Genomic DNA, 23577 nt, shown 5'->3' with positions numbered 1-23577 from the left:
ATAGAACATATAGATTGGTAAGAAAATAAGAGGAGTTAGAAAATAAAGGGAGCTAATTTAAAGAAAGTTGCACATGAGTGGGTGTGGGTGTGGGTGTGTGTGTGGGTGTGTGGCCACTGGAGGAGTTGCCTAGTGGTTAGTGCAGTGGACTTTGATTCTGGGGAACTGAGTTCAATTCCCACTGCAGCTCCTTGTGACTCTGGACAAGTCACTTAACACTCCATTGCCCATGGTACAAAATAAGTACCTGAATATATGTAAACCGCTTTGAATGTAGTTGTAAAAACCTCAGAAAGGCAGTATATCAAGTCCCATTTCCCTTCCTTTAAAGGCTGGGTTGAAGAGCCAAGCGTTCACCTGCTTCCTGAACAGACTTGTGTTAATTAAAGCTTTTCAGGAAGTGCATTCCAAAATGTGGAGGCTACTCCAGAGAAATCTCACTTGCGGGTATCACATTGTGTAATATTGTTTAGAGAGGGTGTGGTTAGGGATACTCCTTGGGAGGATCTTTGTGTCCTTGAAGGTATGTAGAGAGTGATCCTGTTCTTAAAGTACTCAGGGCCATCTTCTTTGTTTTCATTCCAGGTTTGAATGTGATAGATAGCAAACTGCTCCTTCCCAAGTTATTTTTCTTGTACTATTAAACTTTTCTTTTCCATCTACTTCTTTGTTCTATATGATACTGCAATATCACACCACCATGCCAATAGTCTGAAGATCAGTTTTATTATTATAGTCTCACTATAGTCACATTCATTACCATACAGTGGTGGAAATAAGTATTTGATCCCTTGCTGATTTTGTAAGTTTGCCCACTGACAAAGACATGAGCAGCCCATAATTGAAGGGTAGGTTATTGGTAACAGTGAGAGATAGCACATCACAAATTAAATCCGGAAAATCACATTGTGGAAAGTATATCAATTTATTTGCATTCTGCAGAGGGAAATAAGTATTTGATCCCCCACCAACCAGTAAGAGATCTGGCCCCTACAGACCAGGTAGATGCTCCAAATCAACTCGTTACCTGCATGACAGACAGCTGTCGGCAATGGTCACCTGTATGAAAGACATCTGTCCACAGACTCAGTGAATCAGTCAGACTCTAACCTCTACAAAATGGCCAAGAGCAAGGAGCTGTCTAAGGATGTCAGGGACAAGATCATACACCTGCACAAGGCTGGAATGGGCTACAAAACCATCAGTAAGACGCTGGGCGAGAAGGAGACAACTGTTGGTGCCATAGTAAGAAAATGGAAGAAGTACAAAATGACTGTCAATCGACAAAGATCTGGGGCTCCACGCAAAATCTCACCTCGTGGGGTATCCTTGATCATGAGGAAGGTTAGAAATCAGCCTACAACTACAAGGGGGGAACTTGTCAATGATCTCAAGGCAGCTGGGACCACTGTCACCACGAAAACCATTGGTAACACATTACGACATAACGGATTGCAATCCTGCAGTGCCCGCAAGGTCCCCCTGCTCCGGAAGGCACATGTGACGGCCCGTCTGAAGTTTGCCAGTGAACACCTGGATGATGCCGAGAGTGATTGGGAGAAGGTGCTGTGGTCAGATGAGACAAAAATTGAGCTCTTTGGCATGAACTCAACTCGCCGTGTTTGGAGGAAGAGAAATGCTGCCTATGACCCAAAGAACACCGTCCCCACTGTCAAGCATGGAGGTGGAAATGTTATGTTTTGGGGGTGTTTCTCTGCTAAGGGCACAGGACTACTTCACCGCATCAATGGGAGAATGGATGGGGCCATGTACCGTACAATTCTGAGTGACAACCTCCTTCCCTCCGCCAGGGCCTTAAAAATAGGTCGTGGCTGGGTCTTCCAGCACGACAATGACCCAAAACATACAGCCAAGGCAACAAAGGAGTGGCTCAGGAAGAAGCACATTAGGGTCATGGAGTGGCCTAGCCAGTCACCAGACCTTAATCCCATTGAAAACTTATGGAGGGAGCTGAAGCTGCGAGTTGCCAAGCGACAGCCCAGAACTCTTAATGATTTAGAGATGAGCTGCAAAGAGGAGTGGACCAAAATTCCTCCTGACATGTGTGCAAACCTCATCATCAACTACAGAAGACGTCTGACCGCTGTGCTTGCCAACAAGGGTTTTGCCACCAAGTATTAGGTCTTGTTTGCCAGAGGGATTAAATACTTATTTCCCTCTGCAGAATGCAAATAAATTCATATACTTTCCACAATGTGATTTTCCGGATTTAATTTGTGATGTGCTATCTCTCACTGTTACCAATAACCTACCCTTCAATTATGGGCTGCTCATGTCTTTGTCAGTGGGCAAACTTACAAAATCAGCAAGGGATCAAATACTTATTTCCACCACTGTAACTGCTAAACAAACAGTCCTACCATATTGCTAATTAACAACATTTTATTCTTAAGATGTCTTCCTCTCCCCCATAGAGATACATAACACGCATACTCATAGCCTGTGATATAAATGTGATATAAAATATACATACTTGATCTTGACTTGCCGGATCACACATAAAGAAGTGAAGCATTACCTAGGAACTACGAGCAATTAGATAAGATTATGTTAACGATATATATTTACGAAACAAAAATATTTTAATGGATTTTTTAAAAAACTTCATAGTTTGTTAAAAGTCTTACTTTAGGTGGTAATATGTTCCATGCTTTTGCTTCCTGATATGGAAAAGAAGAAGTAAACAGTCTCTTCTATTTAATGCCTTTTGGATCTGAGATGTTGTCCTGTAAAGTGTCTCTGGTAGCCAAATGAAGTAAATATTAACTTATATATGTAGTGAGGTGCATATTCATTAACAGGAAGCAAAGATACTATGGTAAAATTGGGGGATAAGGTATTTTTTAGATATGTAAGTGATAGGAGGAAGTGCCAAAATGGCATAGTGAGGAAGAGGGAGATGCCATCTGGGGGGGGGGGGGGGGGGAGGGAGTTGACAGAGAGAAAGTGTAGAAAGATATTAGACTTGGGGGGGGGGGGAGGGCGATGCCGGGGGTGCCGGGGTATAAAACCAATAGAGAGGGCAATACAGCATACATAGAAAGTATACAAACAAAAAAGCAACACTGGGCCTTCAAGACTGGGACAACTGATGTTCTTTATTGACAAGTGACCCGACATGGGCCGTGTTTCGGCGTTAATCAACGCCTGCCTCAGGGGTCAAGATATAGTTCTGTAATAGATAGGTTGTATAGGGTCTTTGCCCCAAGATGTTTAATGATGATTATCAATCACCGCACTTGCGAAGGTAGAGCTCTATGAAGAGCCTTCTCATTTGCTCAAAAGCGCTAGGGTTGCCATCTCATCCCTGCCTCAGGTGACAGATTACCTTTGGCTGCCCACCTACAGTGGGGGAAATAAGTATTTGATCCCTTGCTGATTTTGTAAGTTTGCCCACTGACAAAGACATGAGCAGCCCATAATTGAAGGGTAGGTTATTGGTAACAGTGAGAGATAGCACATCACAAATTAAATCCGGAAAATCACATTGTGGAAAGTATATGAATTTATTTGCATTCTGCAGAGGGAAATAAGTATTTGATCCCCCACCAACCAGTAAGAGATCTGGCCCCTACAGACCAGGTAGATGCTCCAAATCAACTCGTTACCTGCATGACAGACAGCTGTCGGCAATGGTCACCTGTATGAAAGACACCTGTCCACAGACTCAGTGAATCAGTCAGACTCTAACCTCTACAAAATGGCCAAGAGCAAGGAGCTGTCTAAGGATGTCAGGGACAAGATCATACACCTGCACAAGGCTGGAATGGGCTACAAAACCATCAGTAAGACGCTGGGCGAGAAGGAGACAACTGTTGGTGCCATAGTAAGAAAATGGAAGAAGTACAAAATGACTGTCAATCGACAAAGATCTGGGGCTCCACGCAAAATCTCACCTCGTGGGGTATCCTTGATCATGAGGAAGGTTAGAAATCAGCCTACAACTACAAGGGGGGAACTTGTCAATGATCTCAAGGCAGCTGGGACCACTGTCACCACGAAAACCATTGGTAACACATTACGACATAACGGATTGCAATCCTGCAGTGCCCGCAAGGTCCCCCTGCTCCGGAAGGCACATGTGACGGCCCGTCTGAAGTTTTCCAGTGAACACCTAGATGATGCCGAGAGTGATTGGGAGAAGGTGCTGTGGTCAGATGAGACAAAAATTGAGCTCTTTGGCATGAACTCAACTCGCCGTGTTTGGAGGAAGAGAAATGCTGCCTATGACCCAAAGAACACCGTCCCCACTGTCAAGCATGGAGGTGGAAATGTTATGTTTTGGGGGTGTTTCTCTGCTAAGGGCACAGGACTACTTCACCGCATCAATGGGAGAATGGATGGGGCCATGTACCGTACAATTCTGAGTGACAACCTCCTTCCCTCCGCCAGGGCCTTAAAAATGGGTCGTGGCTGGGTCTTCCAGCACGACAATGACCCAAAACATACAGCCAAGGCAACAAAGGAGTGGCTCAGGAAGAAGCACATTAGGGTCATGGAGTGGCCTAGCCAGTCACCAGACCTTAATCCCATTGAAAACTTATGGAGGGAGCTGAAGCTGCGAGTTGCCAAGCGACAGCCCAGAACTCTTAATGATTTAGAGATGATCTGCAAAGAGGAGTGGACCAAAATTCCTCCTGACATGTGTGCAAACCTCATCATCAACTACAGAAGACGTCTGACCGCTGTGCTTGCCAACAAGGGTTTTGCCACCAAGTACTAGGTCTTGTTTGCCAGAGGGATCAAATACTTATTTCCCTCTGCAGAATGCAAATAAATTCATATACTTTCCACAATGTGATTTTCCGGATTTAATTTGTGATGTGCTATCTCTCACTGTTACCAATAACCTACCCTTCAATTATGGGCTGCTCATGTCTTTGTCAGTGGGCAAACTTACAAAATCAGCAAGGGATCAAATACTTATTTCCCCCACTGTAAGTGCTTGAATACTGAAAAACAGTGCATAACAAAACAATGCCTTAACTATTATACTGTTATTTACATTGATTTTCACTCCACTTCTTCCCAACTATTCTCCGGCCTTGTCTTTACGTGATATCCAAACATTTTCCCTTGATGACAATCATTTTTCTCCTTTGACTCAGACACTTTAAATCAGGAGCATCATCTACAGAGTTAATATTAAAATGGACCTGAATATACATACAGAAAACAAAAATCCCCCTTTTCAAACAAGTCTGAAGAATCTTTTGAAAATGAGCCTGAAAATATTCTGTCGGCTTCTGTGGACTCACAGTTAATTCCCGCAGTGCAAGCCTACAAAGCAGAGCAACACATCAGAAATTTATGGAATCCTCTTTATAAGGCTCTTTACATCAGATGATGCATATCTGAGAGAAAACTGTGCCCTTGGCTCCTGCTCCATTCTCTCTGTAATTCAGTCAAGTTTTTCAAGATAGTCTTTTATGGCAAGATTTTAAAAGATTAGCAAAGTTATGGACCTGATACTCAGCAATTAAATGAATTAATTTTTAAACAAAACAGTGACTGAAGTTAAAGGACTCACAGTGGGTTACTGGTGCTTTGAGAACAGATTCATAATGTAATGATCACTCGGTCTACATGTCCAATCAGTTATAAAAACAGTTTCAAATCCATTTCAAACTGCAAACTGAACTTGTTTTCAGTTGTTGTACAATGTGATTAACCAGTATCAAGTGTATTATATGAAGATTTTTCATCATGGCTTTTTTCCAAATTACAATGAAAAACATTTAAAAATGAAATCAAACAAAACCTAGGGTCAAAGGTAAGAGGTAGCATATAGAGAACCAAACTGAAACAAGGAGATAAGCAAATGATCCCTTTGATTCAAGTCACAGAAATAGCAGGCCTAACTTTATGCAGATAAGTTTATTATAAAGGAGGGGTGCTCAATGTTGCTCTTTGAGGGACACAACCCAGTCGGGTTTTCAGGATTTCCACAATGAATATGTATCAGAACTATTTGCTTTCAATGAAGCTGTGCATACAAACAGATCTCATGCATCTTCATTGGGGAAATCCTGAAAAACCGACTAGGTTGTGCCCCTCGAGGACTGATATTGAGCACCCGCATTATAAAGTTCAGTCAACATATTAAAAGGCGTATTTTCAAAGCTCTTAGACTTACAAAGAGGGACATTTTTGATATGACATGTAAGTCAGACTTTGAACATTTTGCACTAAACGTCCCAAATCTGAATAAAAAAACATGACCACTTCGAAACTGCAAAATGTCTATCTTGTTTGGGGTTTGTTTGTTTTTTTTCAGAAATGCAGTTTGTAACAAGATTTTGTACTCTGTGCTTTTAATTTTCAGGCCATTTTTGAAGTAACATGATACTTATCTCTAATTGGTCAGAGTAGGATTTTTCTGTATTTCACTGTGGCAGGGTTATGTATTTGTAAGTACATAAGTATTGCCACACTGGGACAGACCAAAGGTCCATCAAGCCCAGCATCCTGTTTCCAACAGTGGCCAATCCAGGTCACAAATACCTGGCAAGATCCCAAAAAAGCTCAATACATTTTATGCTGCTTATCCCAGAAATAACAACACCTCGCACCAGTAGAGTGCTATGGGAGAGATATCCAGGTAGAGGTTAAAGGCAAGGTCTCATATCCAGGTCGCAGTTACTTTATATCTTATAACTGCTCACATTTTAATCATAGACACTAGCATATCCCAGAAATAAGCAGTGGATTTTCCCCAAGTCAATTTAATAATGGTCTATGGACTTTTCCTTTAGGAAACCGTCCAGACCTTTTTTAAACCCTGCTAAGCTAACCGCCTTTACCAAATTCTCTGGCAATGAATTCCAGAGTTTAATTACACATTGAGTGAAGAAAAATTTCTCAGATTCATATTAAATGTACTACTTTGTAGCTTCATCGCATGCCCCCTAGTCCTAATATTTTTGGAAAGAGTAAACAAATGATTCACGTCTAACCGTTCCACTCCACTCATTATTTTATAGACCTCTATCATATCTCCCCTCAGCCGTCTGTTCTCTAAGCTGAAGAGCCCTAGATGCTTCAGCCTTTCCTCATAGGGAAGTCATCCCATCCCTTTTATCATTTTCTTCACCCTTCTCTGTATCTTTTCTAATTCCACTATATCTTTTTTAAGATTCAGTGACCAGAATTGAACACAGTATTTGAGGTGCGGTCATACCATGGACCAATACAAAAGCATTATAATGTCCTCACTTGTGTTTTACATTCCTTTCCTAATAATACCTAACATTCTATTTGCTTTCTTAGCTGCCGCAGCACACTGGTCAGAGGATTTCAACGTATCATCAACAACGACACCTAGAGCCCTTTCTTGGTCAGTGACTCCTAATGTGGAACCTTGCATTATGTAGCTGTAATTCAGGTTCCTCTTTCTCACATGCATCACTTTGCACTTGCTAACATTAAACGTCATCTGCCATGTAGACGCCCACCCAGTCTCCCAGTCTCATAAGATCCTCTTGTAATTTTTCACAATCCTCTTGCGATTTAACAACTTAAAACAACTTTGAATAACTTTGTGTCATCAGCAAATTTAATAACCTCACTAGTTACTCTCATCTCTAGATCATTTATAAATATGTTAAAAAGCAGCGATCCCAGCATAGAACCCTGAGGAACCTCACTATCTACCCTTCTCCATTGAGAATACTGACCATTTAACCCTACTCTCTGTTTTCTATCCTTTAACCAGTTTTTAATCCACAATAGGACAATACCTCCTATCCCATAACTCTCCAATTCCTTCTGGAGTCTTCCATGAGGTACTTTATCAAATGCCTTTTGAAAATCCAGATACTCTGTTTTCATGGTGTTATCATAGGAAATGCTGACAATGTAGTTCAGGAGGCTTTGTAAATCATAATAAAGGCAGCCTTCTGAACTAACTTTCCTTTGATGCTCAACAATTCTTACATCACTGATAAGAAGCTTCAGTCCTGGATGTTGACTTCAGATGTGACACATGGCTATTATCACACTATCCTGCTAAACAACCTCTGGCCTGAAAGTAAACAGTGCACTATTGTGCCTGGCTTTGGAGCCTAATGGAGATGTTTCTTTTGCTGTCTTACTTACTTACTTATGTATATTCCGTAGTTCCCAACAACCAGTCAAAGGAGTTTACAATATAAAATCAGATCACAGTGTTGCTGCAACTATTAGATTACATTTCAAGGGGGGGGAGAGGGGTTGAAGAGATAAACCTAGGGAATACCTCATGCACTAAGTGCAAAGCCTTACAGTAACTACAGAGGCCATTCCCAGCATCGGACCTGCATTGACCTCACAGAACAGACATTTACCACATGGGCACTGTGTTACAAGCAGTGGCAGATAGTACAGGTCATCCCATGCTCAAAGATAAATAAAATACTGCCATGGTGTGGCATACATTATAACAACTTTCTCTGGTTGAATACTTTCATCAAAATAATCCCCCCATCCAATACCCTATGGGCTGATTTTTCCCAGAAAGTCTCACCGCCCCCCAACATCCTTCCTGGTCTGATCCCCCTGAAGTCTGAGTTCCCCCAACTTCTCTCTAAATATGATCTCCCAAGGCCCAAACTCCACCCCATCTGATCCCTCCTCTCCAAGTCAAAACGCCCCACCCCCTGAGCACTAACACTGGCCCTACCCTGCCCCCAACCCTCAATACACTGGGATCTACCTGGATGTCTCCATGGAAAATATATCTCTAGATATCTCTAAAATTACCCCTAGGACTCACTGGTGCCATTTTGGACCTAATGAAGTCCTGGGACAAGAGCGCCCTATGCCACTGGGTGAGTCCTGTAGATTAAGGGGTGAGGGAGGTCCAGTTTCTAATGGAGCTGGGGTTTTCTGACTTACGGAAGGGTATCAGACAGGGGCAAACTTTGAGATCATCAATGGAGAACTTCTTCCTACTGCAGCCAAGCTACCGAACTACTGATAGGTGGCATTAAGTTCAGCAGAGCTAATGGCAATCATGAGAGCTAGCATGTAGAACTGATCTGCATGTTATCTTTATCACTGGCCACACCTATGCTTTGTCCCTTCATACCCGCACCCTGTCCCTACCTGCATTAAGCAGCTAGCATGGGGTTTTTACCAAGTTGGCCAGTTTTAACAGGTGCACACATATCTAACACACGGTAAAACCAATGTGTGTTTTTGAATAGAGTATAGTAAAAGTAGGAGAAGTATTAAGCTAGCTTGAGAAAAAGCCGAGGGCCTCTTAGAGTACAGAGTGTGTCTAGAAAGAGACGACAACAACTAGGAATTAGTCCCATGAGTGACTTTTGTTGAAGGATGAATACAGTGTTCGAGTGTGCCTAAGTGAAGCTGAATGTATGCATATTCTCTGTGTGTGTCTGCGTAGATGAGGCTGTAACTGGGAAAAAACCTGTTGAACATGTGAACAGCATGCTTGACTGAGATGCCAAATATATATATATTTTTTTCCAAAATTAAATATATCCTATCCCAATAGGTAAAACACCTTCAAAAACCCAAAGTATATTACAAAAATTAAAAAATAACAAAAATCTTCATATGGTGATTGGGATTCAGTTAATTAGTACGATGAGCTTCCACCATATGAAGATTTGTGTTATTTTTGTAATAAACTTTGGGTTTTTGAAGATGTTTTGCCTGTTGGGATATATTTAATTTTGATTTGGATCATTCTAAATTTTTTATGAACCATGCTAAAAACCATAAAAGTAAATGAGAGCCCATAAGGGCTGAATTAATAACATAAGCATTGCCATACTGGGACAGACCATAAGTTCATCAAATTTCCAACAGTAGCCAATCTCAATCACAAGTACCTGCAAGATCCCAAAAGAGTAAAACAGATTTTATACTGCTTACCCCAGGAATAAACAATATTTTCCTAAGTCAATCTTAATAATGGCTTATGAACTTTTCTTTAGGAAATTATCCAACCTTTTTTAAACCTTGTTGAGCTAACTGCTTTTACCGCATTCTCTAGCAATGAATTTCAGAGTTTAATTTCAGGTTAAGGAGGTCTTTTACTAAAGCTTAGCTCGAGTTATCTGCAGCAGGGCCCATTTTATTCCTATGGGCCCTGCTGCAGATAACTTGTGCTAAGCTTTAGTAAAAGACCGCCTGAGTGAAGAAATATTCTCCAGGTTGTTTGCTACTTAGTGGCTTCAGTGTTTGCCAACTAGTTCTAGTATTTTTGGAAAGAGTAAACAAGTGATTTGCTTCTACCTGTTCTACTCCACTCAGTATTTTATAGACCTCTATCATATCTCCTCTCAGCCATCTCTTCTCCAAGCTGAAAAGTCCTAGATACTTTAGTTTTTCCTTATAGGGAATTCGTCCCATCTCCTTTATCATTTTTGTCACCCTTCTCTGTACCTTTTCTAATTCTTCTATACCTTTTTTGAGATGCAGTGACTAAAATTGCACACAGTATTTGAGGTGTGGTCACACCATGGACCAATACAAAGGTCCTTTCCTTTCCTAATAATTTCTAACATTCTATTTGCTTTATTAGCCGTCACTGTACAGTAAGCAGAGGGTTTCATTATATCATCAACGATGACACCTAGGTCCTCCTCCTGGGCAGTGATGCCTAATGTGAAACCTTGCATCACATTACTATAGTTTGTTTCCTCTTTCCCACATGCATCACTTTGTACTTTCTCACATTGAATGTAATCTGCCATTTGGATGCCCAGTCTCAGTCTCGTGAGGTCCTCTTCCAATTTTTCACAATCCTCTTGTGATTTAACAACTTTAACTAACTTTGTGTCATGATCAAATTTAATTACCTCACTAGTTATTCCTATCTCTAGATCATTTGTAAATATGTTCAAAAGCAGTGGTGCCGGCACAGACCCTTCCATTGAGAATACTAACCATTTAACCATACTCTCTGTTTTCTATCTTTTAACCAGTTTTTAATCCACAATAGGACATTATCTCGTATCCCATGACTTTCTACCTTCCTCAGGAGTTCTCATGCGGTACTTTGTCAAATGCCCTTTGAAAATCCAGATACACAATATCGGCTGGCTCAACTTTATCCACATATTGCGGGTACAAATGTAATAAATAAATAAATATTTATTCACCCCTTCAGAAAAATGTAGTTGGTGAGGCAAGATTTCCCCTCACTAAATCAATGTTGGCTTTGTCTCATTAATCCATATTATGTATATGCTCTGTAATTTTGTTCTTTCTAATAGTATCTACCATTTTGGCCAGCACCGACATCATGTTCACCAATCTATAATTCCCAGATCACCTCTAGAACCCTTTTTAAAAATTGGTGTTACATTGCTCACCCTCCAATCTTCTGGTACCATGTTTGATGTGAAAGATCAATTATATATTACTAACAATAGCTCTGCAAGTTCATTTTTCAATTCTATCAGTACTCCTCCTGATGGGTTCCAAGAATGATTAAACCAGATCTCTTATGTGGAGGTTGCTTGCCAGTACAAAGGAGAAAAGTGGAAGAGTTACAATTGTCCAGCTGAGGAGGCTGAATGAAAGTAGAAAGTTCCAACAGAGCACAAAACTGCCATGACTCTATGGGCTAGATGCACTAAAGTTAATGAGCCAGCAATGTGGGTTTTAAACTGGTTCTAGCCAGCTTAACGTGCAAGTAGTAAACAGGGACATGCACAAAAAGGCATTTTCCTGTCATGGTAGCAGCTAACGAAAACGGAATGCAAATGATCCAAAGGCTATTATAATGAGCTACACTACCGTTGCAAGGCTATTATAATGAGATGCACTACCATTTTCTGATCCCCTTTTGAAGCGTGTTCTGTTGAATATCAGCCTGGCTGCTAGTTTTGTGAAGATATGTGGAGGGGATTACAACAATGCCATCTATGTTCTGCATTATTTGTTTATTTCAGTAAGGGCTGCACTGCATTACCTGCAGTACAGTATTGCATAGGCTACCTGGGACTTCATGAAATGTGGTGCCATATTATATGACTGTGCCCTTGTATGACTGTGCCCTTTGCGGTATGTTCATTAATTTTTCCTGTTACACACAATACATGCAAAACTTTACTGCACTTTAGTAAAAGAGCCTTTATGTGTCTTTTATAAAATACTTGCACAAATCCTGCACCAGCGTACATTTCTACTAGCTTGATAGGTACACACATAAAATGTACACAGTTGGGCATATTTTATAACCCTGGGTTAAAAAAAAAAAAAGCACAAAGGGCCTTTAAAAACAAAAGGGAACAACATTCTTTCATTTAAAAAAAACCTTTTTAATAGTGAACTTTGATTGAAGGACTTTTTCTGTACTTGGTTCCCTCTCTCTGTTACATTATAACCCTGGATTAACCATTAAGCAAAATAAGTCCATGGTTAGGGCGCCAAGGGAAAGGGGCACCACAGAGTTTTTTCATCTAGCTATCATGCCCTTAACTCTTTTACTGCTATCTGCCACACCCATTATCCAAAATGAATTTAATTGTTTTTCTAATCATTTTAAATATACAGGGAAGGGGGCAAAAAAAGTAAGCCCTTAGTTTTTTGCCATTTTCTCATCAACCGCTTTGAATTTCAACAAGAAATTTTACATACTTATTTAGTCATCATACTTAGTTATTACTATTAAACAACATTTAATTATCTTAAACTTATGTTAATGTTACTGACATTTTAGTGTAACTACCTAACGATTTTTGCATGTTAAAAATGTTTGAGCTAAAACACAGTAACATAACGTCATTCAAACGATACACATAGCAATGTATCAGAACTTCGCAGTCATTGTGAATGCTCAAAGTGTCCAACCCCAGCTTTAACACAGGCCTTCAGTCTCTTTGGGAAGTTCTTAACAGCTTTGTTGATTGGTCCCTGTGGAAGGGTGTCCCAGATCATCTGCAGTGCTCCTTGAGTTTGGTAACAGGCCTCCAACAAAAACAGACATCCTTCTGATGTTATTAACAGTAATCAATTCTAATAAATTCGGAAGGCAATCTCCTCCTGCCTCTACTGTTTATATAACAAATGCAATAATGAAGGAGATATCACAGTTGCGCTCAGATATCTCCTTCATTATTGCATTTGTAATTAACAGTAAGCCAGTACCCTGTTTGTTTTTTCCAAATAATGGTAGTTTTACAGTGCACTCTCAAAAAGATGGAAAAAGGAATCTGTCTCTGTAACAATACTAAATCCCTAAGATGCCAATAAAAATATTAATTAAAGCTTCTCAATAAATCTTAAACAATTCATTTGATATAAGGGAAAAGACCTCAGTGGCTCTCATGGTTCCAAATAAGGAGCCAGTGGAAGAACCTCACAACCATACCATCATCGGTCAAAAGCCCTTTCCTTGTATATAAACATTCCAATTCTTAGTGCAAAACCACAATTACTTTACAATATCATTCATGTAGAAATATCCAAATGATCATGAACATTTATAAAACAAATCCGATGCTCTTACAGTGCAAACATATTTGAACACATGAAAATCGGTGGGTAGTCATGCTAAAAAGTCTATAACTTCACCTTCTTTAAAGGTATTCTCCTTCCACTTGGCACATAAACATAGATAGTAACAAAAAATAGAGCTGTAAAATTTCATGTTGAAATTCGAAGTAGTTGCTGAGAAAACAGCAAAAAAAAAAAAAACCAACCAACTGTAGAGGGTTACTTTTTTTGCCTTGCCCTGTTTTGTTTCTCGGTACTTATTGAGTCTTACTCCCCCTGTTTACTAAGCCACGCTAGCGGCTGCTGTGGGCTAATGCTGATACAGCCCATTCTCTTTCAGTGGGCTTTGTTGGCATTGCCGCGCAGCATAGTAAACAGGGGGTGGAGAGTTAATGTCTTTCATTTCCACCATTATTGGGCTGTGTTCATGGCATCATTTAGCCTTAATCTGTTTTTTTTTTTATTTTTTTTATTTTACCAAGTGTGTGCATACATTATGATTCCATCCAGGTTCTGACCAGAATAATTCTGCACCAAAAGTGTGTTTCTTTTATATTTTGCGTATTTTTACATATGAGGTCATTTTAAGATAGGCATTATTCATATGTATATTGGCATATATGTGTGAAAATGACTCTGTAAAATGACTCCCATAGTGTACAGTGGATATCGCAGTGAATGAACCACAGTCTGCTACTGTCTGAAAGCTCATAGAAATTGGCTATGCACTCAAAAATATGATAGAGCAAATAATAGATGCAAATATCATTCTCCATTTCTTTTCATTTTAGAGGTGTTTATGGCCATCACAATGGTAAACGTCCATGGATTTTTGGAGATGAATGCATTGTGGATCTTATGACTGATATTGTGGGTATGTATAATCAGAATATGAAAATACTTGCTTTGTTGTATTTAATGTAATAAGATTCAGTGTTTCAAAATTCAATGGTTCCATGGTTACTGAAAAAAGGTTTAATTACATGAAAGTTATGAGATATTTTACAAGATATGCAACCATTGAATGTACGTTTTCATCAAACAATCATGCTATATGTTTAAAATTTGAGAAATAGATTAACAAAGATTTGAAATATCCCCCCTCATTCTATAACATGGTTCCTAAATTTAGGCACAAAAGAAACAGCAGAGGTGACCAAAATAGGGACAGACTGCCAAGATGTGTATTATGCCTTTCTTAAGTGTCTTTAATTGGGTCAATTAAAGACACTTGGAGGGGGCATTTTCGAAAGAAACGTCCAATTTGCAATTTGGACGTCTTTGCAAAACGTCAAAATCCAGGGGCGGGGAAAACCATATTTTTGAAAAGGGAAAGGGAAATGGGACTTCATATACTGCCTTTCTGAGGTTTTTTGCAACTACATTCAAAGTGGTTTATATATATTCAGGTACTTATTTTGTACCAGAGGCCATGGAGGGTTAAGCTACTTGCCCAGAGTCACAAGGAACTGTAGTGGGAGTTAAACTCACTTCCCCAGGATCAAAGTCCACTGTACTAACCACTAGGCTAATCCTGCACTCCAGCTTTTGTTTTGAAAATACCGTCAGAGATGTCCAAATCCTTAAATTTGGACTTCCCTAGATTTGGACTTCCCTAAGCATGGACGTTTCTGACTTTCGGCGATTTTCGAAACCAAAGACGTCCATGTCAAAAACGTCCAAATGCAAGCCATTTGGATGTGGGAGGAGCCAGTATTTGTAGTGCACTGGTCCCCCTGACATGCCAGGAACATAGCTCCCTTACCTTGTATGCTGAGCCTCCCAAAACCCACTACCCACAACTGTACACTACTACCATACGGGTGAAGGGGGCACCTATATATGGGTACAGTGGGTTTGTGGTGGATTTTGGAGAGCTTGCTGTTTTCTCCACAAATGTAACAGGTAGGGGGGGGGATGGGCCTGGGTCCGCCTGTCTGAAGTGCACTGTAGTACCCACTAAAAATGCTCCTGGAACCTTCATGCGCTGTCATGAACCTGAGTATGACATCTGAGGCTGGCATAGAGGCTGGCACGACATATTTTTAAAGATGTTTTTTGAGGGTGGGAGGGGGTTAGTGAACACTGGGGGAGTAGCGGGAGGTCATCCCCAATTCTCTCCGGTGGTCATCTGGTCATTTCGGGCACCTTTTTGTGCCTTATTCGTAAAATAAAACACGTCCGGGTGAAAACGTCCAAGTGTTCGTTAGGGACGTCCTTGCTTTTTTCGATTATGGGTCAAAGACGCCCAAGTGTTAGGCACGCCCAAGTCCTGCCTTCGCTATGCCTCCAACATGCCCCCTTGAAATTTGTACTTCCTTGCGACGGACTGCCGTTGGAGACGTCCAAAATCGGGTTTCGATTATACCGATTTGGAAGTCTCTGGGAGAAGGACGTCCATCTTCCAATTTATGTCAAAAGATGGACGTCCTTCTTTTTCGAAATGAGCCTGTTAGTAAAGTCAAAATACACATCTTAGCAGTCTGTCCTTATTTTGGTCACCTCTGCTGTTTCTTTTTTTGCTTTGTGCTGTTTATTGTGGAAGATTATTCTTCTGTTCCTTTTCCTAAATTTAAGCCCTATTTGCACACTAAAATCATAGAATACTAGCAGTTAATGTGAGTAAGTGTATGTTTGTTCACATAAGTGCTAGATGTGCACTCAGCGTTATACTATAACTTGATTCGTGCAACTTGTTTAAGGGGCCCTTTACCAAGTTGCAGTAAGTGCTAGCAGGCGCTTACTGCAGCTTGAAAGGGTTTACCGTGGGATACGCTGAGGCGTCTAGTGGTAATTTTGCAATCTACGGGGTCCTGTTACTAAAAGGTTGTTGAATGCCAATCCAGAACTACTACTGGGCTACCGCAGGAGCCTGGTGGTAGTTCCCACCCCTGGTATGTGCTATTTTCTGCACTACAAAAACAGTTACTATTTTTGTAGCACCGATGCTTACCTGGTGGTAATTGGGCAGCGCCACGCACTGCCCACTTACCGCCGGCTTAGCGCAGGAGCCCTTACCGCCACCTCAGTGGTGTTCCCCCATGAAATGGCCACACAAGGCCATTTCTTTTCCAGGAAAAAAGCCTTTTACTCATGCTGATGCTAGTGCAGGCTCCCTTTTACCACAGCTTAGTAAATAGGACCCCTACATGCACATACCATGCACAAAAAATACATTCTAATTTTTCCGCAGAGGGGACATGTCTGGGAGTGGAGAGTGGGCATTTCTATGCTACTCAGCGCGTGATTAACATGTGAGCCCTTAGCACCCACAAAATAGGTGGCTGTAAGGGGGTCATGCACTAATCTTTTTTAATGACTACACATTAATGCCAGAAATTGGAAATCAGCCATTTCTGGCTGCAGAAAAAAACAACCTTAGCACATAGGAAAGACCTGCATAAGGACGCACTAAGCCCACTTTTTCCTGCACCTTTGTAAAAGAACCCCTTATTGGAGGAGCACAGAGTAGGAACAACCATTTTGCATGTAACTTACATAGTGTAAGTGGGCATTCCTAAACATAGATGTATTGATGCTTACATTTGAAGGTATTCTATAATATAATCTTTGTGCCCTAGTTCTGTTATAGAATTAGCTTGCAGCACACTGGATCTAGACACCTAAATTGTGTTACCCAAGTATAAAATTGCCCCCATTGGAATTCAGTTCAAATAAGCATTTTCTGAGGAAAATTATGCTTTACAAATCTGAAAATCCCAGCATGATTACTTAGTTTTTCACAAGCTTTTGAAATGTTTCCTTTTTAAAATACTTATCTTAATTGATGCTGATGCCTAGTTTTTTCTCCCCCCCCCCCCCCCCTCTCCATTGGATATGGCAGGCTGGCCAAATCCGTCCGGATGCCCGGACATGTCCTCAAAAAGAGGACATGTCCGGGTAAATCTGGACGTATGGTAACCCTATCCCTAGAGGATTCATGGTTGGGCCTTTCTCGCTACTCCCTTGGAGACCTCTTGTCTCAGGGGCTGGGGCCTCTCTTATCTGTTCTACCTCAGAGCATTTAACCACTTCCCTGCCTGAGCCCCACCCTTCTAACTCAGCAGGTGAAACTACACCTACCCTAAGGTGGCTCAATCTCAGTCTTAGTATGGGAATGATCCTATTGAACCTGGCTATGTACCACCCACGCCCTCACATGCTAAATATCCCCTCTAACCGACTGTGTTGAAACTGACTAGTTTGTGGATGGTCCAGATGCGGAGTTAGGACAGAGTGGAAACTTAGCTGATCAGCAGTGATTTTCAGTACACTTACTGGCTAAGTAACCGCGTAAAGTTAGGACAGCAAAACATCTGTACAACTTTATGCAGCAAGTTAACCAAGTCTGAATATGGATTAACTTCTGGGTCAGCAGTCATACTCAGATACTCAATTCCAGGAGCCTCACATTCCCCGGCATTGAATAAATTGGGTTAGCTCAGATCACAGCTGAAAGTGACTTACCAGCTGCTTACTGTCATGGGCCGAATATTGACCAGCTTAAGTATAAGGGGATTTTGATGAATTTAGGTACATAAATTTTCAGGCAAATATTTTCCTAGCTTTATGAATTTAAAACTTAGGTTTTTAAGTTTAAGTCTGCAATTTATCCCCCTAGATTAAGGAAGTGAAGAGGCCTACTTGCTACATCACAGTAAAACAGCATTGTAAAAAAATTATAACTTCCTCATGCTCCCTGTGTCTATGAAAAATAATTAGCCAACACAGTACTCTCCCTTTTCCCAACCACTATATTAAAAAAGGCAGTGCCCCCAGTACTTTCATCCCTGTGAAGAATAATCAGCATACCAGCCTGACCACATTGCCTCCTGGCACATAACTGTGAATCATTGGTAAATGGTGAAGGGCAGAAACAATCTTTGGTTGCTTTTGCCTTGGCAGCTGTTGCTGAACAAATGGAAGCCACAGGCCCCTTGCTGTAATATTGTGGTATTACCACTATGATTCAGGCTGCCAAATGAGGAAAACATTTTTGTTATTAATATTAATTAATCAATATTTTTTGTTACATTTGTACCCCGCCCTTTCCCACTCATGGCAGGCTCAATGCAGCTTATGTGGGGCAATGGAGGGTTAAGTGACTTGCCCAGAGTCACAAGGAGCTGCATGTGCCTGAAGTGGGAATTGAACTCAGTTCCTCAGGACCAAAGTCCACCACCCTAACCACTAAGCCACTCCTCCACACCATTTTCTAACTTTGGAACTTTTTGTCCCTTTTTAATGAAACTTGCTGGCAGACAATGTCAACAGAGGGTACAGCATTTGAAAATATCCGGAGTAATATGAAGACCCCATGGTATCAAAAGAGGGAAAAATGCACTAACAGTCATGGTGAAAGGGGCAAAGCAGTAAGACCCAAAGCTGCACCAGCACAAGCATGAACAGAGAGGGTGGTGAATGCTTGGAATGCCCTCCCACGGGAGGTGGTGGAGATGAAAACGGTAACGGAATTCAAACATGCGTGGGATAGGCATAAAGGAATCCTGTGCAGAAGGAATGGATCCACAGAAGCTTAGCTGAAATTGGATGGCGGGGGGAAGAGGGGTTGGTGGTTGAGAGGCTAGGATAGGGGAGGGCAGACTTATACGGGGTCTGTGCCAGAGCCGGTGATGGGAGGCGGGAAATACTGCTGGACAGACTTATACGGTCTGTGCCCTGAAAAAGACAGGTACAAATCAAGGTAAGGTATACACATATGAGTTTATCGTGGGCAGACTAGATGGACCGTGCAGGTCTTTTTCTGCCGTCATCTACTATGTTACTATACTAAATCAGAGACAGGGCTGTTCCAGCCATTAGGCAAAACTAAGCAACAGTTTCTTGAAGGCAGGAAAGAACAGCTACAATCAAAACAAAGCAATAAGTTCTGACAGCTGCACAAACTCAAAGAATCACCAGTACATACTGTAACCTACAATTTTATAGGATGTTCTGTGATGATCATGATTGTTGAGCTTAATTGTCAGTCTTGGAGGGGGTTGCAGGCTACAGGCCTACAAGCTAATTGAGATGGAGTGTAAGGCTAAATGTTTGCCTAGGGTGCTCACTACCCTTGCACCGACTCTGTACAAGGAAGCACTAAGAAGATTGGTTTTGGTCTGGGATTCGTGGGAAAATGAACTTGTTTGAGGGGAGCATGATGGAGCATCCCAGTGTCTCCACAGATAAACTTGCTTGGGGGAATTTGACGGCAAAAGCCTACTTTCTGTGGCTGCCAGAAAGATTACATGAAAGGACTTTACGGCAGCTAATTTATAGCAAGACTGTTATGCGGCCTAACCATTCATCTTTACTGTTCCACTGTCACAAAAGAGGTACTGTTTACAAGTCCAAACCACCAGGGATATGTGCAGGCAATATTTTCACTTCATTTGGGTTTATTTTTCCTGATTTTCAAATTTTGTTACACATAGGGGCTCATTTTCAAAGCACTTAGCCTCCCAAAGTTCCATAGAAACCTATGGAACTTAGCCTCCCAAAGTGCTTCGAAAATATGCCTCATATTCATTTTAATAAGTTAAAAAACATTTTAACTTTTATTTTACATATCCAGATTGATTATGCACATGTTAATTCATAAGTTAATGCACATACTCTCAATTTAGCTTGTATTACAATTTTTAAGATGCCCAAACAAATTGAATGCTTCCTAAGGGCTATATATACCTACAAAATACATCTTAAGGAGCAGTAGGATTGCAAACATGTAAAATCAATAAATAAACAGTGGCACTAGGATAGGGGGCCCCAGAGGGGCTTACAGGTTGAGGTGGGGGCACTCCAACCAGCTTCTTTCATTTTAAGGATCTAGCCCCTTTAAGGCAGGGCTTGTGATAGAGAATGTCATGGTGATAGGGACACGTGGTTAACTTTGCAGACGGGGACAGAGCCCACAGGGTCGGGGACCAACTTTGCCTCCATCCCTGTGTCATTTTCTAATGCAGACAATGATGTTTTGGAAAAATAAGCAAAAGCGCTAGCCAAAACTGGCAAAACTTACACGGCGGGGGGGGGGGGGGGGGGGGGGGGGCTTTGCATTCCTGCTACCAGCATGTTTTCTGGGAGGACTTTTCCTATTGCAGGAAGAACTGTGGAAGACAGGAGAGTTGGACTGAATCCTGAGATTGTTAATGACTTTTATTCATCCACAGATTAAAAAATCTTAACAGTGCTTCATAGGGCATATTTCTTCCCCGCTAGGGTATACCAGTGGCGTAGCCACAGGTGGGCTTCCACCCATTTATGGCTCAGGCCCACCCAACAGTAGCACATGTTTAGTGGTAACTGGTGGGAATCCAGGCTCCGCCAGCTGAAGATTTCCCCTTGATGGTAACGAAAATGCTACTCTCCAGAACACCGGCACCTGTGCATACTCAGTTATCAGTGCATGCCTGCTGCCAAGGTGGAAAGAAGCGTTTTCCCAGCAGCTGAGAATTTTTTTTGGAGGGGGGGGGGGAGAACACTTGGTGCCCACCCAATTCTTGTCTAGGCCCACCCAAAATCTGTTGTCTGGCTACACCCCTGGGGTATACAGAGCGGGTTGTATTTTATATCCCTGGACATTTTAACAGGGTGGATTAGGGTTCCTTGGGGTAGTAGAAATCAGTTATTGTTGGGGTTGGAAGGGTAGAGGGTGGCAGGGAGAAGGGAGGGGAGTTAATATAGCTGCTCATTGTTATCCTTGTTTTCAATTTGTGATTTATAAACAACAGTTGTACAGAAGATTGTTCCTTTTTATACTTTAATAAAAAGATTTAAATATAAAATCATGTGTTCAAGGCTTGTGCAGATGAGGACAGAGCCTGTGGGGATTGAGTGGGGACAGGGACGAAGCAGAGACAGAGACAGAGCCTGCAGGTTCAAGGCGGGGATGGGGACATGTTATTCTCTAGCCTGGGAGCTTTGGGCTGTGGCTTGGTGAGCCAATGCTCCCAGGCTGATAGAATAATGCTGCTTGCAAGGTGGTTCGCAAGCAGTGCTATTCGTTTATCATGGAAGTCAGCAACATGGGATACTAAGGTACTGCAGTTTGATGACTCCCATGGTAAATCAAGCTGCAGTAAAAGCCTGTCTTTTACTGCGCCTTGATCATTTCCCCTCCTAAAAGACATCCATTCTTTAAGGTCTCTTGAGGTACTTACACAGTAACAGAGTGAAAAAAATAAATGATGGAAGATAAAACCCAGCATGACCCATCCATCCTGTCCAGAAAGGCAAACAGTGTTGTACTTGTGACCCAGTGCAGTTTACCCCCATCTGTGCCTTTTTCCTCCAGAGTGGAGGCGTAGCCTAGTGGTTAGTGCAGTGGACTTATATTGTCTATACGTTTACGCCATCTTCATATAATATGAGGACCTCTGTGTTTTTGAATTCTGTCACTGTTTTTAACCTGATCACTTCCCATGTCATGGTAGGACATTCTAGGCATCTACCATCATTTCAGTGAAACATATTTCTTGATGTTGCTTTTAAGTTTCCTTCCTTGCAACTTCTTTTCATGTTCTCTTATTCCATAGCCTCTCCGATTTAGGAAAGGGTTGTTTTGTTCCTTTTTCTCTTTCAAGAATTGAAATGTCTGTTTTATATCTCCTCTGTCCTCTGTTCCAGAAAATACATATTCAAGTCTTCAAGTCTTTTCTAATATATCTGTTAATGCAGACCTCTATACCATTTTGGTCTATTACCTCACAACAGCTTTGAGTCTTTTTACATCCTTGGAAAAATATGTCCTCCAAAACAAAATTCAGCACTCCAAATGTGGTCCACCAACAACTTGAACAGCTGCATTATCACCTCCATTTTTTTTCTGCAAGTTATCCCTCTCAATGCAGCCAAACATCCTTCTGGCCACTGCCTTGTCATATTGTTTTGCTACCGAGATCCACACCCTCAGGTCTCTTTCCTGGTCCATGCACATCAGCCTCTCACCTCTTACTGAATATAGATCTTTTTGATTTCTGCACCGCAAATGCATCAACAAGCATTTCTTTACATTAAAGGTTAATTGCCAAGCATTAGGCCTTCTTGTAGGTCACTTCTCCTGCATTCCACTCCCTCTAGGGTACCCATTCTGTTGCCAATTTTCATGTCATCCACAAAAATGCATACTTCAGATGTGTACAATGATTGACAGATCTAGGCACACCCTCCTGTGCCCAGGGCCGCGGGGGGGGGGGGGGGGGAATTCTCCGGACTTGGTACCAGGGTCTATCTCTCTCTTGTCCTATTGGGACCCAGGTGATTGCGTTAAAGCGATAACCTGGTCCCGGCACACAGGAGCAGGAGATAGACAGACTCTGGCGCCAGGCCCACCATGGAGGCCGAGAAGGAGCAGATGCACTGATGCAGGAAAGGAGAGGACAGGGGTGGCCTGAGTAAGTAAGTGGCAGCTATGTCTTGAGGGTGGGCGGTGGCTGTGTCCTGAGTGGTGGGGGGTGGTGGTTGCAGCAGCCTTGCCCCAGGCTTATCTCTGTCTGTCAGTTGCTGTTGATTTTGCTTAAGTGGGTGCGTCATTTTTTTTGTGAACTAATGTGAGTTTGTGCTAGTATTCTATACTGGCTGTAGGGCACCCTATTTTTGTTATAGAATTGGCAGTCCCTGCAGTGCATTAGGTCGGCAAAGAAAGAGGCACCAATTTACAGAATTGCCGCCTTTATGAGTATTTATTATTTGGGATATCGGAATGTTCTTTCTTTTTGTCCCCCCCCCCCCCCCCCCCCCCTTGGCTCTCTTACAATCAGTTCACTGAAATGATGATTTTCTTACTCAGGTCATAACTGGATTCATTTTGCTCTCAGAGTAAAAGAAATTGTTCTGATGCAAGATAATGTAATCCAAATTGCTTTAGGGAACAGAAAAAGTAGTAGTGCCTGTTTGCAAACAGTTTCCCTTCACTATCCAGCTGCAAAGGTTTATCAGGATTTACTTTGTCTGTTATAGCTTCCTTTTTGTCTATTTTCCTTTGTATAACATGTTCTAATATGATAGATTAATTCAATTAATAATATATTTGTAGAACAGAAGATGAATTAAAAGCATGAATGAGTGTGATCAATTTCGTACTTAAAAAGAAGTTGAAGC

At 41.5% G+C, this 23577-nt stretch overlaps 1 protein-coding gene across 3 annotated transcripts in view; it reads left to right on the top strand.

Annotated features, from left to right (window-relative positions):
- The window catches only part of KYNU (kynureninase), a 260595-nt gene that overhangs the window by 93382 nt on the left and 143636 nt on the right, over window positions 1–23577 (top strand). For all 3 annotated transcript variants that reach the window (XM_030209738.1, XM_030209735.1, XM_030209737.1), the window contains exon 4: window positions 14265–14347. In XM_030209738.1, the coding sequence (XP_030065598.1) occupies window positions 14265–14347 (83 nt within the window). The remainder of the gene's footprint in view (window positions 1–14264; window positions 14348–23577) is intronic.

This window comes from Microcaecilia unicolor, chromosome 7, assembly GCF_901765095.1.
Source record: "Microcaecilia unicolor chromosome 7, aMicUni1.1, whole genome shotgun sequence".
In the NCBI taxonomy this organism is placed as follows: Eukaryota; Metazoa; Chordata; class Amphibia; order Gymnophiona; family Siphonopidae; genus Microcaecilia; species Microcaecilia unicolor.
Note: the sequence above shows the minus strand (reverse complement) of the source record. Positions and strands in the feature narration are given on the sequence as shown.